Source organism: Mus caroli, unplaced genomic scaffold (genome assembly GCF_978045245.1).
Source record: "Mus caroli unplaced genomic scaffold, Mus_caroli_1 scaffold_8, whole genome shotgun sequence".
Taxonomy (NCBI): domain Eukaryota; kingdom Metazoa; phylum Chordata; class Mammalia; order Rodentia; family Muridae; genus Mus; species Mus caroli.
Window position 1 is genome coordinate 111811313 of NW_028227263.1, and position 23264 is coordinate 111834576.

Consider the following 23264-nt stretch of genomic DNA (forward strand, 5'->3'; position numbering starts at 1 on the left):
TCCCCAGGTTCTTCCTACAAAACCATCCCTCAGCTGTTTGATCTCCCAGCCACCAGCACTATCTCCAGGCACGCCACCCATCACGGCAGCCACCAGACACTTTTTTCTCCTAGGCGCTTTTCTTGGGACCCAGATGAATTTCCACCTTTCTCTGGCTTTAAGACGAGCTGCCGAGATAAATGATTCAAAGACTCTGGCTGTTGCTAGAAATATATAGACTGTGAAAGCTGCTTCTACATAAGCCAGCATAAGGGGGGCCAGCGCTGGCTAGCACGCTGCCGCTGCTGCTCTGGCCATAGCCACACGCTCTCTGCAGTGTTTTCATGTGTAGACTGATGAGGCTTGTGCAGCCTGCGTGGCCAAGCCAGGCCAAGCCCCTGCTGCCTCCTGCACAATGCCACTGACAATCTCAGGGCATATGCCAACTGACTGTGGTTAGCAGGAGGGAGGAGGCATCCTGTCTGCATACTGTATCCAAAAGGAATCTTAGCTCCAGTCCTGCTGCTAGCACCCTCTTGCCTAGAAAGCAAGCCCTTGGCCCACCACAGGGCATGCTCAGCTGCTCATCCCATCCCATCCCGGGGTGAAGCTCTGCGGGCAGCCTTCTCCCTCCTCCCTTCACAGTGTCAGTCAGCCTTTCTCCGCCATACAGCTTTCAGGTGAATCTTTCTCCTCTGCCATCAGTTGCCTAGGAAGGAACTGAGCCTGCTTCTCTTGCTTGGATGAACTGGTAGAAAATAACACTACACAAATGAAGCTTAGCCGGGTTCAGCCACCCAGGCACCTGTCATGCCAGGGGCAGGGCAAACATGAAGGGCCTTCTACCAAGCAGTTCCAGGAACTCCATACTGGGAGTGCCACATGCTCCTGTTCCTAGATAGGATGGCCCAGAGAAGGCCCTGAGCAGCCACAGTGCTGCTGTCAAAGGCTGAGTGACATGGGAACTGCTCTAACCCTGGTGCAGATACAGAAGGCCAGGGCTTGCCCCTCACAAATTGGAAGAACTCAGTCAGAGTGTTATTAGAGACCCTGTGTCTGTATAATGAGTGCTAAGAGGCACGTGTGAGTGTGTGTGTGAGTGTGTTTGAGTGTGTGAGGTAGTGTGTGTGAGAGTAGTGAGTGTGTAAGTGTGTGAGTGTTTATAAGTGTATGTGTTTGTAAGTCAGTGTGCGAATGTGAGTGAATATGTATATGAGTGTGAGTTTATGAGTGAGCTGTGTGTGTGTGTGTGTGTGTGCAGGATCAGGTAGGGATGCAGAGTTGAGGTCATGACTCTTTCTCACAGAACCAGGTTGTCAAAGACTGTAGAATTCATGTGAAGGCAGCTGGCTAGGTCTGCAAGCAGCAGGCAATCGCTACAGGCCCTTTCCTATACCCAAACCCCTAGCAGGCTCCTAAAGTTGCTATAACCCAGGATACCTGACAAATATATTCATTGTCCTGCAGGCTGGACAGGATCCTGATAGTACAGTCCCCCAGCTGGAGGCCTCTGAACAATACTGGGTACCATCCACCACCATCAGCAGCTGGTTCCCTTGGGTGTCAGAGCCTCTTCACACTTTCCAGGGAGAGGGGAGTCGCACACTCTTTGTAGCAGCTGCAGGCCAGCAGCTGTGTCTAAAAAGGGGGAGGTGGTCAGCATGCTGACTGACTGCCCCAGGCATTCTTCATCTACTTGCTCTAGGACAGCCATGGGAGTCTGGATCCCACCCTGTGGCGTGCTCTTGGACAGATGCTGTAAAAACCCAGAGGGCTCACAAGATTCTCCGTCTATGCCCCTTGACTGAGTGAAGCCAAACACAGCCTGAGCCGTGGGCAGGACAGAGGCTAGCGTGGCCTGGGAGGCTCTACTGCCCCAGGAACTGGGGTCTCTCCAGGAGGAATCCTCTCCCCACCCTGCCCCGTGTGCCACAAAAACCAATTCCAGGTTTCAGGAGCAGATGTGTCTACTGGCAGATATGGAAACGCCTTTCAAAGTTCCAGGGTTAAACCCATCATGACATCCACAGAATTCAGAGCTGGGAGGGGAAAAACTCCCTGCCCAGAATAATTGCTCCCAGAGGGAGCGTCGTTTTGCACTGGCGTGTACAAGGTCTGGATGAGAATTCTCTAAAATCGGCAAGGAAGCTGGCAGCTAATCATAACTGTCTGCCTGTGCCAGGAGCCAAACTGACATCACCACCCCTCTGGGACAATCTTCCTCAGACCCCACACGGTCCCACAATGGCTCCTGACACCAAGGAGGGAGGACCAAGCCACTCTGAGACAGGCTTGGGATCTACCAGGGGACTCCTTTGGAAGTGTGTTAGGAAGGGTGGGGGCTCCTGGGGTGGAAGCAAGGCTTACTCAGAGGCCCAGAGGGCCCTGGCAGGAGCAGAGCCCACCAGGCATTTAGGCACAAAACACAAAGCCTTTTATTTTTCGCCCATAGCACTTCCCTTTTCTTTTTAAAAATGTGTGAACCTTTAGACTCCCCCTTCCCCACCCTCATCTTGATAGAGACATTGGTATGAGAAATCTTTTTTACCTAGGAGAGAATCAGCATTCTAGGTGACAGAAAGTCAGCCTGGGGGAAAGGGGGAGGGGAAGAAAAGGGGGAAAAGGAGCTTGGGGAGGGCTAGGGGAAAGGTTTGGTGGGGTGTCAGAGGGAACGGTTCGGGGAGGTCATGTCCTGCACCTGTCACCACTACTGAGTGCTGGGATTAAAGGTGTTTGCCACCACAACCGGCTGAAATGACATAATTATAATTTCAAAAAAAAATTATTATAAAAAACAAAACAAAACACTGTAGGGACCAAACTGAGGATGTCTACCTAGAAGCTACCAGAATATAAACTCTGGCCTTCACCGTGATAAAAAATTTCCTCCTGGAGTTGTCGTGGTGGTAAAGGTCTATTACTCCAGTTACTGAGGAGGCAGAGGCAGGAGGGTAGCACATTCAAGGCCTGCCTGAGCTAAGGAATAAGATCAAGAATGGTCTGGACAGCTTAGTGAGACCCTAGGAGGCAGAGGCCTGGGCTTACAGAGCGAGCTCTAGGACAGCCAGGGCTATATAGAGAAACCTTGTCTTGGAAAACAAACATAAACAGAGGAGCAGGGGTGTGGCTTAGCAGGAGGAGCAGGGGTGTGGCTTAGCAGGAGGAGCAGGGGTGTGGCTTAGCAGGAGGAGCAGGGGTGTGGCTTAGCAGGAGGAGCAGGGGTGTGGCTTAGCAGGAGGAGCAGGGGTGTGGCTTAGCAGGAGGAGTAGGGGTGTGGCTTAGCAGGAGGAGCAGGGGTGTGGCTTAGCAGGAGGAGCAGGGGTGTGGCTTAGCAGGAGGAGCAGGGGTGTGGCTTAGCAGGAGGAGCAGGGGTGTGGCTTAGCAGGAGGAGCAGGGGTGTGGCTTAGCAGGAGGGTGCAAACACAGAGTGAGAGCCTCTAGGTAACCACACTCCCTCAGAGGTTGGCCCCCAGGGGCCAAAGTCTACCTTTACAGCTGCCCTAAAGAAAAGGCAGGCAAAGCTAACCCCAGCTGGTGAAGATGTCTGAGGAAAGGAGGTGCACAGGCAGCTCACACCCCACTCCTTAGCTCTTTGGGGGTTCACCTCCCACAGTCTATCTACAACTTAAATATCCACTCCCTTTTTTCTGTACCTGAGCACTTCCAGAAGGCATCCTGGGCCCACCTGACAGCTCTCAGTCAGCTGAGTGGATGGGGCCAGAGCCATAATATCTGTCGTGGTAAAATAAGAAATATCTCCCCCAAAGCTCCAGTGTTGTGGGCTCTGCCCCTGGCAGGCCTTGCTGAGACTAAGACATTAACGTCACTGGTGAGTTCATAGCTCGGCTATGAAGAGGAGGAGGGAGCTGGCTGGAGGAAGGAAGTCTATGCAGATAGCCTAGCCTGGTTTCCAGTGGACTCTGCTCCTGGCTTCCACAGGTGGACAACAGTGCTCCTCCACAAACTTCCTCCATGGCCTACAAGCAAGACCTGGTGGGTCGTGGACTGAAACCTCCCACACTTAAGCCCAGATCAATCGTTCCTCCTGTAGACTTCCTGAGGGTTTTAGCAGCAGTGATAAAAAACTCATACATCCTCTGTGGGGAATGGGAGGAAGTTTAGAGACAGCCTCTAACATGAGAGAAATGTTTTTTTTTTTTTTTCTATCAAAGATGGCTAGGCTGCTGAGGACAAATGTTTCCGTGGCCTCCTCCATCCTGTAAGACTGCGGTGACCCCCAACGCTCCTGAGACCTGCTTTGCTATCATACCCTGCCCCTCGTGCCTGTTACGAATCAGCCAGCTGTGTCAGACTCTGAGGTCCAGCTCCCAGCAGTGGGGTTGAGAGTCACAGCTGTGCTGGAGGAGAAGGAAGTGAGCACCACACCTCCTGTTCTTGCTTCGCAGGTTCGGATCCTAGTACACCTCTTTTGTGAAAGGAAATTGCCTGACAGGGTTATCTGACCTCTGTTCTCCTGTTTCCCTGTAACAGTGGGTATATTCTTTTCCTGGGTTGGTGAGTGTGAAGTGGGCGGTTAGGATGTGGGAGCACAGTCACGGTGGGGCTCAAGCTGGGAGAGGTTACATCACAAACTGCCAGCAATTCACGGGCGAGTGGCAGACCAGGCGGAAGAAGGTTATAGGAAGTGGACCTGGAAATCCCACTGGTGTGGGAATGGGGTTTTACACAAACTGAAAGTCTCTGCATCTGTGTTAAAGATCTGGCAGCCTGCTTGATTTTGACAAAGCAAAGCACAATGACTGTGGAGCAAGCCTAGAGCCAAAAGCACTCTGGGTTATCGCTAACAGCCAGTTGCCTTGACTTCTGAATCTGACCCCACATTCTCCTGACTCTCAGGGAAGCTTTTCAGAATGCAGAGCTATGCCTTGCTGGCCTCTAGCTCCGCCACTCCAGGACCTAATGACATTGGAACACTGTAACCACTAAGGTAACTGGTAATGTGTTGATACACAACTTTCTTTTGTTTGGTGACTATAAAAGTTCAGGTAACCTCTTCTGCAATGAAACAGCATTCAGGACAACCTCAATCCATGTTTCTGGGTCATGGTCACTATTATTTGGCTCAGAATAAGGCAGAGTCAGGATTTTATATAAACAAGAGAAAGGGCAGTAGTCTTAGTCTGTGAGAGCAGGGATTCAAACATGCACAGAGACAAAGAAGGCATCATAGGCGCTCTCAGAGACAGCCCCAGGCCTGAGTGCATGGCTTCTGCCCACACCATGTTACTTTAACATGGAAGGAAGCCACAGAGAGATGGGGGTTGGAGGACTTGTCTAGAGTGGCAGGATAAACCATTCATTCCATCACAGGTCTCAGATCACATGACCCCTGAGGGGTTAAAGGCTTACTGCTGAGGAGTGGCCAGAGGGATCAGGATAGTAATGATGTACCATGTGATACTGCCAGTTGGGTAGGGATACCAGCCCAGGATACTGCAGGCAGAAGTCTCTCAGGCAACAGCCTTGACTCCATAAGCCTGTTACACACATTAGTCAGGGGGGTGCCCCTCCTCCCCTCATTGCTCCTGTGTTACATGCCGTGGCTCCTCTGGCCAGTGTTGATGGGCCCAAGTCAGAACCCACAACTCTAAATCTTGCTATCTACAATGTGAGGTGCCACCCACTGAAAAGCTTTACCAGAGCCCTGCTCAGGCATAGGCTCAAACAGCCTCCCGAAACTTTGTCTCCCAGTGTCTGGCAGTTGGACAGATTTACCCTAGAGTCTCCAAGTAATCGCTTTCTGAACAGTACCACGACAGAGCCATGGGAAAAACATCTCTCTCAAGAATCCTGGGGAGCCGGGCGTGGTGGCGCACGCCTTTAATCCCAGCACTTGGAAGGCAGAGGCAGGTGGATTTCTTAGTTCGAGGCCAGCCTGGTCTACAAGGTGAGTTCCAGGACAGCCAGGGCTACACAGAGAAACCCTGTCTCGAAAAACCAAAAAAAAAAAAAAAAAAGAATCCTGGGAGCATCTGTCTAGGCACGAAGACTAAAAGTTCTCAGGAAAAGAGCAAGAGTGTAACTTGTCAAAGACCTCAGTTTTGGGGGGGGGGGGGGAAACAGAGACTCAAAACCCATTTATGCCATCAGTGAGCAGAAAAGCCTCCTCCACATATGAGATACTCCAAACACAGAGCCAAGACTTAGCAAGCATGAGGCTTGAAAGTAAAGGGCACGCATGCCTTTACTAAGATAGCCTCAGGTTGTTGTACAGCTGTCATCTAAGCCAGAGTTCAGCTGTGCCCACATGCAAACAATATCCCAGTGGGGCTTTTGGAGGGGATATTCCCTTATAGTTCTGAGGAGAGCCAGAGAGGGTCCTGAGACCCTCTCCAGAATGTCCAACCACTCCTGCTGGTCAGTGCACTGCCCTAATCACACACGGCCTTGGGGAGGGCTCAGAAGTATACAGACTGGAAGAGCTAGAGAAGGGTTCTCCATGCATGCAGCCATGAGGAAGACAATATGCTAGGCGCTGACCTTCTGGTGTTACCCACACTTCTGCCTGTAATCCCTACCCACTGCTTGTAAGCCTAATGAAGTGGAAATGCCAAAGAACTGCTTGTGAAGTTCCTGAGGCAGCTTGCTGAGATTCCGCAGCCTTGCCTTAGGCTGGTTGGTGAGCCTGTGGTTTCCTCAGGATTGAACTACAGCTGTTGGTTTGTGTGTGGTGTCTGCCTGCCTAGAGGACTGGTCTGCAGCTGCTGAGCTGTATTTGGTGTTTGCTTTGTTAACAAAGAAGATTGAGATCACCCCCAAAGAACTACTGCTGAACAGGTCCACTTCCCCCATAGCCTAATAACTTTTCTCTTCCACTACCTCCGGTGAGTGGTAGGTAAAAGGAGAGGTTGAACACTTGTAGGTTCAAAGTAGGTTGCAAAAAGTGTATGCCTACAGGTGGCGCACAACATGGGGCCGAATCCATTCACAAACACTTCCCAGATATACCAGCAGTGGCACAACCCAACAGGAACAACCAGGCCTCAGCTGAATCAGCACAAGTCAGGGGGAGGTATTCGGACCGCAGGAACACCAGGAGACGTTCTCTGCTATGCCTCTCTCAACAAAGCAGAGGTCAGTGAAGATGCAAGACCAAGAACCATTGCACAGCTAGCTCCACAAGCAAGCCCCTCTCACAATCCGTTGAGTCCTATCTACAGTCCCTCCACACATCACATCTCCTCCATGGGTCTTGCCTCAGCACATGAATCTGACTCAGCAAAACTCCACCCGAGTCTGTATCAGCTGACATCCTTCTGCCAATCGGCCCAAGTCCGGGGAACTGGCAAGCCACCGCAGGAACCTCATGAACAGTTCTTTGGCGAGTTTCTCTCAATGGTGACATTACCACTTCAACCTAATAAATTCATTGGTTCTCCAGAGTGAACTCTGATGGACTAGTGCCTCACTTTGAAAGTAGGACCTTAGGAGGAGGGGTAGACTTTGTTTCTCCTAGGGAAAGAATTTTAGTAACACAAGTTTAAATCACTATAAAAATAAAGTACAAGTGGAAAGCAATTCAAGGAAATATAAGTTGTATAATAAAACCCATCACAAAACCACACAACTAGGAGGTAAAAGGAAAAGAGACTGAAAGGAGAGTACATGCTTGGTTTCCAATTCTTTAATTGAGACAGAGATGTGAACTTAATTTTAACCCAGACAGACTGCAGAGAAATGCAAGTCATCTGTTTCTTAACTTACAGGGGACTCCACAGTGAAAGCGGGACGCATATGAAAGAACACAAAGGACACTTCAACCGCTCAAAGCAGCAGGAAAAAAATACCAAAGCTATAAAGTTAAAACAGAAACCAGAAAGCATCCAGGAACTGTACGGAAGAGAACAGGCAAGCTGCCTCCCCAGGAAATGTGCCAGGTAAGAAATTTTCTGCTTTTTTTCCCCCTCAGTGCTAAGGTTCCAAACCCAGGGCCTTGCACAGGCTCGGCCAGTGTTCTGCCACAGACCTACAGCCCAGCCCACCACAGTAATGTGAATGGCTCTGCTAACACAGTGAGGACCTTCTATTTGGAATAAACTCAAAATTAGAAGCAACAGAAGACATCAAAATAAAGGAAGAGGGACCAGGGATATAGCTCAGCCAGCCATGTGCTTGCCTTACAAGCACGAGGGCCTGATTTAATTCTCAGGACCCATCTATATTAAACAAACAAAACCACCTAGGAATGGCATCTCTGTGTCTATAAGCCTAGAGCTGGGGAGGAGAAGCAAGATCTTATCTCAAAAAGACAAAAAGAAGAAAGCACGCCTTTAATCCCAGCACTCGGGAGGCAGAAGCAGGTGGATCTCTGAGTTTGAGGCCAGCCTGGTCTACAAAGTGAGTTCCAGGACAGCCAGGGCTACATAGAGAAACCCTGTCTTGAAAAAACAAACAAAACAAACAAACAAACAAACAAAGCCACAAAGAAAAATCTCAAAGTGATTTTTTTTTAACAAAAGACCACATCTTATTACAAATGGTGACAAACCCAGTGACTAATAACAAAAAGTTAACCAAGAAAAACCCAAACACATCAATCTGAAACAAATTAGTTCATTTCTCGGGTCAAAAACTAAATCAATCAAAACTTACTAAAATAGGGCCAAGGGTGCTCAATAGCAAATTAGCCCAAATCAACTGATTATATGAGAAGAGAGTTAAGATCCACTCAAACAGGTTTAACATGGATATTCAAAAGCAGCACCTGGAAGAGACGAGAAAGGACTTAAGGATGGAATTGGAAATCCATGAGTCAAACAAACAGATCCAGAAAAGAAATTTAGGAACGGATTGACTGTACGAAGAGATCAATAAAGCAGACCCAACTGTTACAAACTGATCAATAGAGGAAGAGCATGGATTCATAGCAGGAAAGTGAAAGGAAATATACCTGTAGATATGGAGGAGAGAGTTTAAAAATGGGGGAGCATAAAATGAGTAATTTACAGTCCTTGGTGAAAGTAAAACCTTTCCAAGAAGCGATCCTACGGCACCTATGCTCCAGACGGGAGCCTGCAGTGACCAGCTCTGTAGGAACCCCACCTGCAAGACCGGGGGCGGGGTCACAGCGTCTCAGGATGTCAGCCTTTTGTGCTTTCTATATTGTTCCCCCCAAAAGAAAATTGGGGGTGGAGGTGAGCTTGCCCTAACTATACCTTGACCTTAAATGTGGCTAAGGGGGAAAAAAGGTGCTTGGAGCTAAATCTTCTGAGACTATATAAAATGTGAATGGCGCTAATAAACCAACCCCATTATGGCGGATAATAAATCACTGTAACGATATCTACACTCACTGAATCCACTCAACCAGGCTATGAAGGGTTATTAGCAAAGATCTCAGATGAGGAATCAGAGGTACAATGTTAGCAACCTGCCTAATGTCACACAGCTGGTTAAGTGGTAGAGCTGGAACCCAAACCCAAACACTCATCTCTAGGAACACTAACCACAAAACTACGAGACAACCCTCCAACTCCCCACCGACACACACACACACACACACACACACACACACACACAAACACAGACAATTTCAACTTGTTTAACACAGCAATTTACTCAGCAGAACAGAGTCTGTGCTGGGATGCTATTCTGGCTCTGAATAGATGTCTGCTGTCAATCACCTGAGGCACGGCTACACCTAAACCTTGGTTGTTTTCTTTTCTTAAAAAAAAAAAGTCAATACTTATATGTAAGCATATGTATGCCACAGGTGTGCAGGTGCCCACAGACACCAGGAGACAGTAATGAATCCCCCAAAACTGGAATTATGGCTGTGAGCCACCATGTGGGTGCTAGGAACCAAATCCAGGTCCTCTGTAATAGTAGCTGATCCATCTCTCCAGACCCCAATCCTGGTTTCTGACATGATTCTCCAGTAACAGCAACTAGCATGCCTTAGAGAAATGTCTCCCTCAAGGGCTTGAACAAAGAATATACAAGATGAGCCTGGAGCATCTTGCAATCAGAGAGAAAGCCAAGGGAGTGCTCGTAAAGCAAAATGGCAGGTGTTTATCAAAGAGACACAAGAGCCAAATGAAAGAGCCTTCGGCTCTCGGAGTTAGAACGACTGGAGCACTGAGATGAATGGCCCAAGTCCAGATTGCAATCCAAAATCTAAACTAAGCATCCAAGAGTCTAAATAGAAATGAGTATAAAACACTGTGTACCTAGGCTTCATAAATAAGGCATTCGGGTCCCCCTCAAGGAGGTGGAGCTGAGCCCCCCCCCCCCGCCCCCCGTGCCTATGTGCCGCCTGTGCATAGTGCCCTCTCACAAAGTAAGCTAGTGGAAAGGGAAGGGTGGGAGAAACCAAACAAGCCAAACCAAACCTAGGCAGGTGACCAGGTCCATACCAACACACATGCATCAAGGGACAGCTATTCCTCGCTACTTTCTGATGACTGTGGCACTGTACTTCCTCCAAGTATCACAGAACCCCAGTGTAAGCCTGAGGAGCGGAAACGGGGAGACAGACGCCATTCCCATCACCTAAGCCTAGCTCCAGTCAAGGTTGTCACAAACAAGGGCAGGCTGAGGGAGCTGGAGGACACAGAACAACTAGATTCCGTAGGGTTTCTTTGGCCAACTCGGCCAAGACACTGGGTGAAAGGTGAGAAACCAGAACAGATTAGCTAACAGTAACCAGCTATCAGCGCTGCTCCCGAGGGGCCAAACCTTCCACGGCAATTCCAGCAAAGGTGAAGACGAGGCAGTGTGCCCACAACTTTCTACTATGCTCCCAACTCTCTCATCTACAACTTTATTTAAAAGCAGTACTTCCTGCTCTTGCAGCAGAACTAAGTGTGGTTCCCAGTCCCTGATTCAGGTGGTTCACAACCATCCCGAGCTGCAGCTCCAGGGGACTGATGCTCTCCTCTGGCTCCCCAGGGACACCCCACAGACGTGGCATGCACTCACACACAGACACCCATAAATAGATAAGATAAACATGTTAAAGACATCTCCCTCCCCCCCATCTCTCTCCCCTCACCCAAGATGCTTAAAAGGCAGCTGATAACATTCCACATCCTTTCCTGATACAATCTCCAAGCAAACCAGGAAGACAGTTTCCTTAAACTGATGATAAACACTATCTGAAATAAACAGAATCCACTTAGTGTTGAAACAGTGCAGATCCACAAAAGCACCCACTGGGTCCCTCCTGGGGTTCTGACTCCTCTGGCATTGGAAAGAATGACTACTTTAGATGATGTTGTCTCTACAGCCCGGACTAGTTCATCACTTGACTATATATTTACAGAGAGCACATGCTTGCACACACTCATGAGTGCACTCGGGGTGAAAGTGGGGTGGGGGTGTTGCTGACCTCTGTCAAGGTGGGCTACCAAGCAATTGCTGGCAAGAAACTAACATCAGGCCACCAAAGCCATAGAGGGTTTTTTGAACCCAGCTGTGGGCTCTCGGTGGCCTATCGTCCCCTTTGAATGAGCTGAACCCAGCTGTGGGCTCTCAGTGGCCTATAGTCCCTTTTGAATGAGCTGTACTACACACAGCTCTCACCCTTCAACTCCGGCTGAATGCAGCTGTGTCTGATATGGAAAGGACAGGCACCACCTATGGGCAATATAACCAGGCTCACAGAGAAGGGCCATTAATCATCTCTTACCTGGTACCCAGGACAGTCTGCACTCCAGATTTGTTCCCAATGTCTCCTTCTCTTCAAAACCCAAGTATCCTTTACAAGGGGGCAGACAATAAACTAGAGACAGCCTCACTGATGTCCAGATCAGATCAGAATGTACTTAGCTGGAAACTGGGCATCTCCAGAATCTTCCAAGAAGGAAACAGACCTCTGAGCGACACCCATCACCACCACCACCAATCTTGTTGAGTGACTCATGAGGAGTCCCAACACTGGCTATGGACATACAAGGCTGGGTCTGACCTCATGCCCAGTAAACAAGGCATCTGGGCAAGCCACAGAACAAGAGGAGGGCAGTGTGGGCACAGAGGTCACTCTTTAGAGATGGCAGTGTGCCTAGAGGGATGGTGAACAAGGAAGCGAGGATCTCATCTTATCTAAAACCAGCACTTGGGAGGCAACCATAGGAGGCTCTTGAATTGAAAAGGCTACGTAGTGAGACTTTGACAAAACTGAGGGCTGGGGTTATGGCTCAGTGGTAGTGTTTTGCCTATGTGCTCAGTCCTGTGTTTCATCTCCATGAGAAAGGAAAAGGAAGAAGGTGAGGGAGTAAGGAGAAGGAGGAGGGAGAGGAGAAGGGAGAGGGGAAGGAGGAAGATGAGGAGGGGAAGGGAATCAGCTCCAGCAGACTGCTAGAGCAGCCAGTGCTTGCCTACCCAGAGTGAGGGGTGCAGACAGGGGCCCACAGAGCCCATGTGCTGCAGGCTGCCTGCTGCCTTGCAGCTCTGACCTCCAGAACTTCCTCTGTCCTTACTGGAGCTAAAGTTTCTAATCCTTTAAAGACAAAAGGAACTGGTTCCGGTTAAAGTAAATATGGCCAGGGTTTTGCAACTTGAGACCTTGGTACACGGGAAACTTCACCACTGATCCAGCACCTGGAGAGTCGGATGGAATATCCAAGTTGGGGTTACTAGAGGTTTATGTGTATCTATGAGATGTGTGGTGTGAGTGTGCTAGTGTGTGTGGAGTGTGATGTGTGTACAGTGTGTAGCATGCAAAGCACCCAGAAGATGTGTTTGTACAGTGTATACAGGAGCATGGGGGTGTAGGGATGTGTGTAGCAGGCATCAGTGTGTAGTGTCAATATGTGTGACATGCATGTGATAACGAGATGAAGTCCCTCAGGCTTGTCCCTACCCCACCTCCCCAAATCTGGACATAACAGGCACCCTGAAGACAGCAGACATATTTGTCCAAAGTGCAGGAAAAAGCAATAAGACCTTTCATTTTAAAAATGCACAGTTGGGCAAGTTCTTCATTAACACTGGCCTAAAAGAAAACAGGAGGCTACCACGGTGAGTTACTGCCTATGACAGGGACCCAGAAAAACCCAGTTCTAGTAGAGGGGTTCCAGGCAGGGCTGAAGAGTGTCGAGAGGGATTTCTTCACTGGGGAGAATGGCGTGGGGGGCAATGGGACATAGTCATACCCACAGAACCTGTCTTCCTCACAGTACCCACCTCCACAAGCTGTCATGACAGGGCCCCAAATCGCCCCTTCGCAGATGGGAGTGGGGGATACAGCAATCCCAATTAAGGTCCCAGGCTGTCAACGGCATCAAGTTATTAATCTCCTTGTAGTAAATGTGAACCGGGACCTGCTTACACAGCCAATTGAGCATGCTCTAAATTAGTGTTTGCAGGTAATTGATTCAGCTGCCAGCCCCATGCCAGCCAGCTACAAGCCAGTTATGCCACTAACATTAAATAATATGAGATGGTAAAACGGACCGCCTGATTGGGCCCGGAGTCAGATGCTGGGCGAGCCCCATTCGTCCAAACATTAACGTCTTATTGGTTTAACACAATTTACTACACCTCGATTTTGGAAAATGATTTTCATTTCCTGGCTGGCAGGCGTAGCACAGAGGAGAAGGCAGTGTCTTCATAAACGACATCAGCTAGCTTACGCTTTTTTAACATGCCCTCAAGATTGTATAATAAATCTCTGATAATTAAAAAAGGGGGGGGTGAGGAACAGAGCTTAGACTGAAGTCTCTAGCTGGCATCCCTGAGTGGGTAAAGCTGTTTGTCTGGTGCTGCCCGACTTCCACCCCAGCTTCCAGTCCTAGCTGCCCACCCCTGCCCTGCTCTGTGGTCTGCAGGTTTGAAGGATGCCCACCGTGAGTGCAGAGCACCATCGACACACATGGAAAGGAAGCTCTCTTCCTTTTGCCCCACGAGTCCACAGCCCACATCACACTTGGGCTGCCCTGATCTATCTGCCCAGCGGTCCAGTCTGTGCTAAAAGAGCCATATCCCCTGGATAGCCAACAACACCTGCTTTAGAAGACTCTGATGTCAACTTGGGAATAATCCTCAAGTCTCTAGTGGCATGCAGGGTGTTAGAAAAATAGCTCAGATCCTTTTGCTCTCTCTTCCATCCATCTGTCCATCCATCCATCCATCTGTCCATCCATCCATCCATCCATACATACATTCATTCATCCATCCATCCATACAACCTACATATGTTTCCTGATACCAGCTACTGAATAGGGAAATGAGACACAAGTCCTGAGACATCTCCAGATTCTCATTGACACAGACTGCAATGGTGCTAGAAAGTGGCCCAGGCAGTGACAGTGCCTGTGGAAAGAGGACTTGGGACTAAGAGTCAACCCAGTTCATGGCCACAAATGTCTAAGGGGCAGGGGAGTTGTGCTCTTGAAACCTAGGCAGCGACATCTTCAGATGTGATGACACCCACGGACAACTGTCTTTCTACTACATCCAGGAGCAGACTTTACATCTCATTCCTGTCACCACCTCTCCCACTCTTCCCTGCATGCCCATGCTCACCAGCCCCTTTATGCTGAGTTCTCAGGGACCCCATGATCAGGTGCTCCTATTGGCTGAGGCCCACAGACAGACACTATTTCCCTCTACAGTAGTGGTTCTTAACCTTCTTAATGCTGTGACCTTTTAATACAGTTCCTCACGTTGTGGTTATAAAATTATTTCGTTGCTACTTCATAACTAACTGTGCTACTGTTATGAACTGTAATGTAAATATATGATATGTAGGATATCTGATATGCAACCGCAAAGGGATTGAGATCCACAGGCTGAGAATCACTGCTCTAGAATCTAGCCGTCCACATCTGTTATGGGCCACAGGTGGATGTGGCATACACGGTACACATGAGAAAACCGGCTTCATGCCAAATCTCTGCACTTGACACCCTCTGTATATGTATACCTGTACACCTGCCAGCGTGCTGGCAAAGCTTCGGACTGCTCTATCCATAACTCAGAGATCCAGTCACCAAGCTCCCCCCAGGATGCCTAGCAGGCCAGGGTAATGCACAGCCTCTGTTTGAATCTTAGTCTAAGGAAACCAAGGAATCCAAAAAGAAAAGAGAGTTTTACATCAGTGTAGACCAAAGCAAAGGATAATACTAAGAAATTACAGTTAGGGCACTGGAGGGAGGGCTCAGGGGTCAAAAGCACTTAGTGATCTTTCAGAGGACCCAGATTTGGTTCCAGGACCACATCAGGTGGAGTTAACTACTTGTAACTCCTGTTCCAGGGATCCACTGTCCTCCTCAGGCACCTGCATGCACATGGTACACATAAACCAACACACACACACACACACACACACACACACACACACATAAGAGAGGAATGACAAGATGGCTCAGCAGGGAAAAACACTTGTCTCCAAGCCTGACAACCTGAGTTTGATCCTTGGGACTCAAGAGTCAGAAGAGATAATCTTCTGACCTCCACAGGCATGCTCAGGCATGCGTGCTCACACACACACACACACACACACACACTAAACCAACTGACTAAATACGAGAGGTCTGTCAGTCTTTGGCAGAAGAAGGGGACTGACTCTAAGGGTCCTGTGGACACCAAGCAGCATTCCCAGACACCCCAGCGGCTTGCACCCACACCTCCTCCCCTAGCATTTCAAACCAACTGGAGGTTACCTATAAGACCCAACCCAATGTCCATAGTGGTTACATTGTGTAGCCTGCAGAAAGACAAAGAAAGGCCTGTGCATGTTCGGTTACTGACTCAAATTAAGTAAAAGTTTGTGCCACAGTTGGCAGGTGGCTGAATCCGTGATGCAGGATGCTCAGGTACGGAAAGCTGCTTGTATTATTTATTTGTATGGTTAGACGGGATAATGGCAGGGTAGTTATAGAAAGGGAAACATCTCACTGACTGAGACGTCTCCTGAAATATTTACATGGGGAATGACATGATGTCTGGGCTGTTCATATACGCCAGCAAACCAAAACATAAACACAGAACTAAACAACACTGGACGAGCACCTCGGGGTTCATTACGCCATAGGACTCCCTTACATTTGTGAGAAATGAAACCCCTCCATTACACTCAGGCACTCCTTGCTACAGACCCAAAGCCCACGTAGCTCTGCCTAGGGGCGGCAGCAGGGTCAGGGCTGAGGAAAGAGTGTCTCAGGGTCCCTTCCAGAGCCAACCCCCTACAGCACAGGGTACAGCTGACTGACAGGCAGAGGTGGTGGGGGCCCCATGCTGAGATATGCTATTCTTGCTCTGATTTCTTGGTTATTTTTATTTGAGGCATCTGTTATGGGTCACTATGAGTCAACTCAATTGGGAACAGGTTTCTGGGCCAGTGCCAGTCTGAGGGGCTCATAGCTCCACCTTCCACCCTGGCCTAGCCGATAGCTCGCTTCTCATCTCAGATCCTTGAGTGGGAGGGGGAATGCTGTGCAAACTGGAATCAAAGAGGCTGTGCACGCCCTTCCCCAGTGTCCTTGGCAAGACAGAGGCTCCCTCAGCTTTGATAGACAGTTGTTACATGCCCCCTCCTGGGACACCATAGCAGCTGAGGAAAGCCATCTTAACAATTCCCTGTCCTTCAGGGTAAGAAGAGGACTCCAGGCACTCAGCTCACCTTTCAGGGTTAAACTCTGAAAAAAGGCCTCCATTTCCAAGCCCACAGTAAACACCGGTGTCACACTGGCCACTCCTGACCCAACCTGTGTGCTCTTCACACTGATGTGGCAGGCAAGGCCATGACGGTTGAGACAGCATAATCAGTCCTTTCTCTGCTGCTATAATAAAATACCCAAGGTTGGCTATTTTATAAAAGAAAAGAGGTTTTGCATAGCTTAAAATTTTGGAAGTTAAAAGTTCAAGATGAGGCTCACTGGTTTGGTCACTTAAGAAGCCAGCAATTAGGGTGTGGCCAGGTTGGCTCTTTTTACAACAATCCTTTCTCAAGAACTACCTCTGAGAACAGGACTCCGAATGACACAGGGCCTCTCAATAGGCCCCACCTCAAAGGTCCAAGTCTGGTCACTCACATCACCACACTATAGTCCCAGCTTCCCTGGGTCCTTCCAAGAACAGGAGCCCTTGGAAAGCACAGCAGAAAAGAATCAGTTCCCTCTCACACAGGGCAGGCCTGATGGCCACCAGAGGGGTCTGGGGCTGTCAGCATGGGAAAGGGGGTAACAGGCGTCAAGCACATACAAACCCAGGTAGGAGAGGAAACCAGGGTAGTCACCGATGGGAGACCCAGGACGGGGTGGGGGATCTGATCTGGGTCATAGAGCAGAGCAGGGCTTCCCCAGGCAGCGTCCGGGCATGCCGACCAGCGAGTGGCAAGCCTAATTGGAGCTGGAGGCGGACGGGGCTCTCCAGGGAGCTTTATGAGCCACTTAACCATCCCTCGACCCAGTCGCCCGAGCACAGCAGCCATAATGGTGCTGTTTACACATAAAAATGGCAAGCTGTTTTACTAGTGGCTTTTGGAGGCACGATAGCGGCTATTGGGTAAAGTTCCCCCCACAAATTGCAGAAACAAAGTCCAGGAGTGGAATGATGGGACACTAAACCAGCCTGGAAAGTGATCAAGGCCCATTACCATCAAACACTGCCAGGAGCCAGGGAGGTGGCCGCCACCAGAGGGACCATAATCTCTGCCTAGGATCCCAAGGCCGCACATAGTCCCCACTTGATCTCGCGTGCGCTGCTCCAGCCCCTCATCTGTTACTTGCTTGGGGAACATAAATTGCTGGTTTTTTTACATTTTAATCTTTACTCGGAGACACACAGCTTACCTTTCCATCTCGTATTCCTTCATCCCCACTTTTACAGCCTTCATTACCTAGAGGACGGGCATTAAGCAAAGACATTTGTATTAAGCAGATAAGTAACACGGCCTTATAAATAATGTATAACACTCTTTCAAAAACTCCTCTTTAAAGGAAAAAGAAGGAGGGGTGATCTGTGCACAGTGGTGCAGAAAAGTGACAAATTGGACCTTTGCAACAGCCCCAAGACCCACAGAGTTTACGTGGACCACTGTGGAGCACCTTGGTGTGGAAGCCGATAAACACCATGCTATAGCTTGCAGGTGGCCAGAAACCTAAAGACAGAAGATTTGACCAAGATGTTTGGCAAATCCTGAATATTAAGACAGGGTCTTATTTATTTACTTACTCGTACCTGATTTTCATGAACAGAGAAATTAGCCAGAGCAAGAGATAACACGGCCTGCCTTTTGACTATGGGGGCCATCTGTTAACACTTAGCTGTGAGGGTCCCTGAGCAGGCAGGCTAGCCCAGGCACCTTAGGGAGCTGTCTGTGGAAAATGGGTGATGGGCAGACTTGGTAAAGCACACCTGCAATACTGCAACTTGGGAAGTGGAGGTGGATCACAGCTTTGAGATAGCCTGGGCTACACAGTGAGCTCAAGGCCATCCTGGGATATATAGAAAGATGTTGTCTTTAAAAACAAAAAGAGAAAAGAAGAAATGGCTCAGTGATTAAAGAATGCTTGCTGCTCACTCATGAGGACTGGAGTTTGGGTCCCAGCACTCACACTGGGCTCGAAACCATCTGCAACTCCAGCTCCAAAGGATCCAGTGCCCTCGTCTGGATGTCTGGACTCCAAGGCCACCGCGCTCAGATGTGCATAGACTTACACAGGCACAAGTAAACACACAATAGTTTAAATAAAAAAAAAAAGAAAAGAAAAAAGAGATGGTGTGGTTTGAAGCAGAATGCCCCATAGGGTCATAGATCTGAATGTTTGGTCCCCAGGGAGCAGTAATTTGAAAGGATTAGGAGATGTGGCCTTGTTGGAGGAAGTGTACCACTGAGGGTAGGCTCTGAGGTGACAGAAGCCCGTGCCAAGCCCAGAGTCTCTTTCTTCCTGCTGCCTACTGATCTGGATGCAGAACTCTCAGCTTCTCCAGCGCCATGTCTGCCTCCATGCTCCCTGCCATGATGACAATGGACCTCTGGGACTGTAAGCCAGTCCCAACCAAATGCTTTATTTTATAAGAGTTGCCGTGGGCATGATGTCTCTTCACAGCCACAGAACACTAAGACAGGCAGCAGTGGGAGCTGGGGTTACAGTTACAGATGGAAGATGCTTTAATACACGCTGGGAAGTCTAGGATGTCAGGAAACCCCTGCTCTCTTGGAAGTGGGGCCATTTGGTTAGCCAGACTGTGAGGACTGGGATCGTGGCCCTCGTGAAGGTGGGTACCTTAAGATGAAAAGAGGGAGCAAAGAGTCTCCATCTATGCCCTGCATCCACCAAAAGAAAGAGATTTCTCCCACCTTCCTTTTTTTTTTTTAAAGATTTATTTATTATTATATCTAAGTACACTGTAGCTGTCCTCAGATATACCAGAAGAGGGCATCAGACCTCATTACAGATGGTTGTAAACCACCATGTGGTTGCTGGGATCTGAACTCAGGACCTTCGGAAGAGCAGTCGATGCTCTTACCCACTGAGCCATCTCTCCAGCCCCCCACTTTCCTTTTCCATGTCATTTATCTTCCTTACAGTTCCTGAGCCCTGCCCAAAGCCATGTCCCCACGGATACTGTGTTTGAACTCTTGGCTTCCAGTGTGTGGTGCTGCTTCCGGGAGGCTGTGGAACCTTTAGGAGGTGAGGCCCGGCTGGAGGAAGCCGGGTACCAGGGAGCTGGCCCTGAGGGCTGTAGCCCAGCCAGCCACACTTCCACCCCAGTCTCTCTGCTTCTTGGTGGGCCGAGGTATGAGTAATCTCTGCATGTTCCTGCCTCCAAGGAGCCACCCATCACTCCACCATGACAGATTGTAAGCCAGGACAAATCCCTCTTCCCTAAGGTCACTTCCTGTCAGGCGTTTGATCACAGCAATTAGCAAAGTCATTAATGTACTACAGAAGCCGGCGCCCAACTCACCTCACGGTGGGCCTCGCTGGAGATCCGATTTGTGTAGCGCAAAACCTCTAGTTCCATGTCTGTCTTGAACACTCGGCTGCAGAGAGAAGAGAAAGACAGGGACAACTCAGTGATCTGGCAGGGCCAAGAAGACTTCGCCACAGAGACTGACCACCATTCCTGAGCACTAGGCCAGAGAAGCCCAACACCCATGGCAACGTGCAATCCTGAGCTATCTAGAAGCCCTGTGGTCAGGGGAATGAAGCAGTTGCCCCTTGTCCTAGCACCAGCCACAGGCAGGCAGATAGCCTACAGCAATGATAGACAGCTGGCAGCTGCTAGGGGCCCCCAGCCTTGGTGGCCAGACACACCCTGCCTGCTTGAGCCCCAGTTTCCTGAGTCACAGAGCAGAATTGGGTCTATATGGCAGATGGGTTGGGCCTTACACTGAGGAGTACAGCTGGCATCCCAGGAATCTGCCCCATTGGCTGATGGTACCTGTAGTGGTTTGAATGAAAATGGCCCCCATAGGTCCGTCCATAAGGAGTGGCACTTCTAGGAGTGAGGCCTTGTTGGAATAGGTATGATCTTGTTACAGGAAGTGCATCACTAGGAGGTGGGCTTAACAGACTTAACCTCTGACAATGTAAGCCAGCCCAATTAAATGTAGTCAGTCTTTTATAAGAGCTGTCCTGCTTATGGTGTCTCTTCACAGCAATAGAAACCCTAACAATAACAGCAGTTCTTGTACCCTCCCCAGTTCTAGCCCTTGGAACAGCCCAAGTGTACCACGTGACTCGGGCCTTTGACCAAGACAAGGTTGGGTGGTAAGAGACAAAAGGGATGGTAGGCATCGGAAGACTCGGAAAACTGCTGGTCTACAGAAGACTGGGGAAAGCATGAGAATAGAGGTGGTAATGAAGTGTCAGCAGAGGACCCTGAAGAGTCCAAGGCTATGAAAGGCACCAGGAACATCAGGCAGAGACAGACTACCACACCCCAGGTGTGGTTCGGACACTCCACTCTTTGCCTTGGTTTCCTCATCTGCAAAGTGGAGATGATGGTAATGTTTGTCCAAAGGGATAAGACAAGGTCTCATGATTTAGCTCAGGCTGGCCTTGACTCTCTACAATGTGTGTGCCCAGCAAAGTCCTGGCACTTTAAAGGGAACAGTGCCAGGTACCTGGGAGAGCTGTGTCTGGCCCATGAGGAGAGAGTAAAGCTTGGAGCTGTTGGCTGACCTACACTGCTTGCCTTGAAGCCTTAGATGAGCAGCCTTAATCTGCATCGAAATAGAACTCCCATCCCTCAGTAGCACAAGTGATTGATTGCTTCTGGGACCCACCCCCCCAATCCTCCACTACACCTAAATCCACAAACTGCACACACACTCCTGTACTTAGAATCCTTTCTAGATGACTTACCATACCCAACACAAAGGGAATGCGGTGTGAGGATTACTGTGCTGTTCAAGAAGAAATGACAAGAAAATGGGGCTCTGCATGTATACTACATTGTGGCTTAATTCTGCGAAGTCCTTGGGGGCTCATGTTTTGATTACTTGCTCCCCAGAGGGGGTACTACTGTTTGGGGAGATGCTGGAATTTTAAGTCGGGACTAAATGGAAGTCACTGGGATGGAACCTTAAAATATGCCTCTACTTCCTGTCAGCCTGCTCTGCTTCCTGGTTAGCCAGGGAGTGAACAGCTCTCTTCTGCATGTTCCTGCAGCTATGATACTCTGCCCAGGAGCATCATAGGGCCAAGCACCTATGGATGTAATTGTGAACCAGAACAAACCCTCCTCCTGACCTCCTCAGTGGCTTAGAGAGGTATTTTGGTCACACAGATGCAAAGTGACTGGCACAGTTCTGACTGGCAAAGTACTGATCAAAGTTCAGACACAGCCACCACAGGACCCACTATAGAGCACACAGACTATATGTGGAGTGGATGATATACAGAAACCAGCACTGAGGCAGGACTGAGGGCCCGAGGGATAGCAGAGGCTAGACCACAGAGTTCCTGTCTACTTCCTTCAGGTAGATTTAGCATGGTGCTCAGTGCTTGGTGGATTCAAGCATTGATTTTTAGAAAGTTCTGGAATGTCTTCCCTATTGTGGCTGACTAAACCCATGGAAATGGGGGGTGACTGCATTGTCAAACACTGGAATGTTTACATTCCACCAGTTCCGCTCACAAAGCTGAACACACCTCAGAAAATAAACATAGCCTCCTTTTCTTCTTCAATTACCATTTGCCACAGTCTCTCTGCTGTAGGTCCCAGGAATGGCAACAGCTATTGGCTGCTTTTGCCCTAACTCACCCACTCAGGCACCAAGGCACTCATTTCTCAAGAGATGAAAGAAGTGGGAGCGAACCAGTCCTCTCCAGGAGTCCCGCTGATCCTCGCATCACTTGGGATGTTGCTGGTGGGACCAGCTGAGGCACGGATGTGTCTGCAGCCCTGTCAGGCCTGCTTCTTCACCACAGGCCTTTTTCAGTACACTTCCTGATCATTTATCTCAGAGATAGTTTCCCTAGGAACACAGCCTGAAAAGGCACTTCATTCCCATTTTGTAGTCAGGCAAACTGAGACTTAGCCAAAACAGTATCGAAGACTGCATGACCCACTGTGCTTCAAGAACTCCGTTCTCCTTACACTTCACACAAAACCAGAACTCTACACCCAAATTACTGATCAAATCCAACAGCAGAGGGTCATGGTTAACCATTCAAAAGCTCAGGAATGAGAGAAATAGCTCCAGGCATAGGCCAGCAGAAAAGATAATGAATGGATATGAGGTGCCTTTAAGATTAATTTTTATTATATTAAATTATGAGAACATCTGTGGGTGTGGGTTTGTGCATGTAAGTGTCACTGCAGATGGAGGCCAGAAGCGGATGTTAGATCCACCTGGCTGGAGTCACAGGTGGTTGTGAAGCACCATGTGGGTGCTGGAAACTCAGGTCCTTTGCAATCGTATGCATCCTTGACCACTAAGCCATCTCTCCAGCCCCTGGGATATTTTTAGAGAGTGGCATTGGTCTGAAAGTATAATTAAAAGCAGCAGACGGTAAGGTGGTCAGCAAGTCAAGGAAATAAACTGTAAAAAAAAATCCGTGTTCAAAGTATGTGGCTTTGAGAACATCTACGAGAATTGGATGGGTTCATTTCCACACAGCCACGCAAGACACTTAAGAATGCTCAATGATGTGGTAAATGAGGTGTGAAGTCCTATCCATAAGAGAGGAAAAAGGCAAATGAAACTCTGGATTAAATAGAGGCACGGAAACTGCAGTGACTTCCCAAGTACCGAAGCAACTGCACACATTTCCTTCCGGTGTAAGGGGGAGCTGGAGTCTCAAGGTGGATTTAGCGTCATGGGCAAGGTAGGTCAAATCAGAACTATTTGCATCCTAATAACG

At 49.1% G+C, this 23264-nt stretch overlaps 1 protein-coding gene across 1 annotated transcript in view; it reads right to left on the reverse strand.

Moving 5' to 3' along the window:
* The window catches only part of Pepd (peptidase D), a 133432-nt gene that overhangs the window by 54881 nt on the left and 55287 nt on the right, over nucleotides 1–23264 (reverse strand). Inside the window, exons 8-9 of the mRNA XM_021168233.2 lie at nucleotides 19858–19933; nucleotides 17736–17782 (exon numbers count right to left, since the gene is read on the reverse strand). Coding sequence (XP_021023892.1) covers nucleotides 17736–17782; nucleotides 19858–19933 — 123 coding nt within the window. The remainder of the gene's footprint in view (nucleotides 1–17735; nucleotides 17783–19857; nucleotides 19934–23264) is intronic.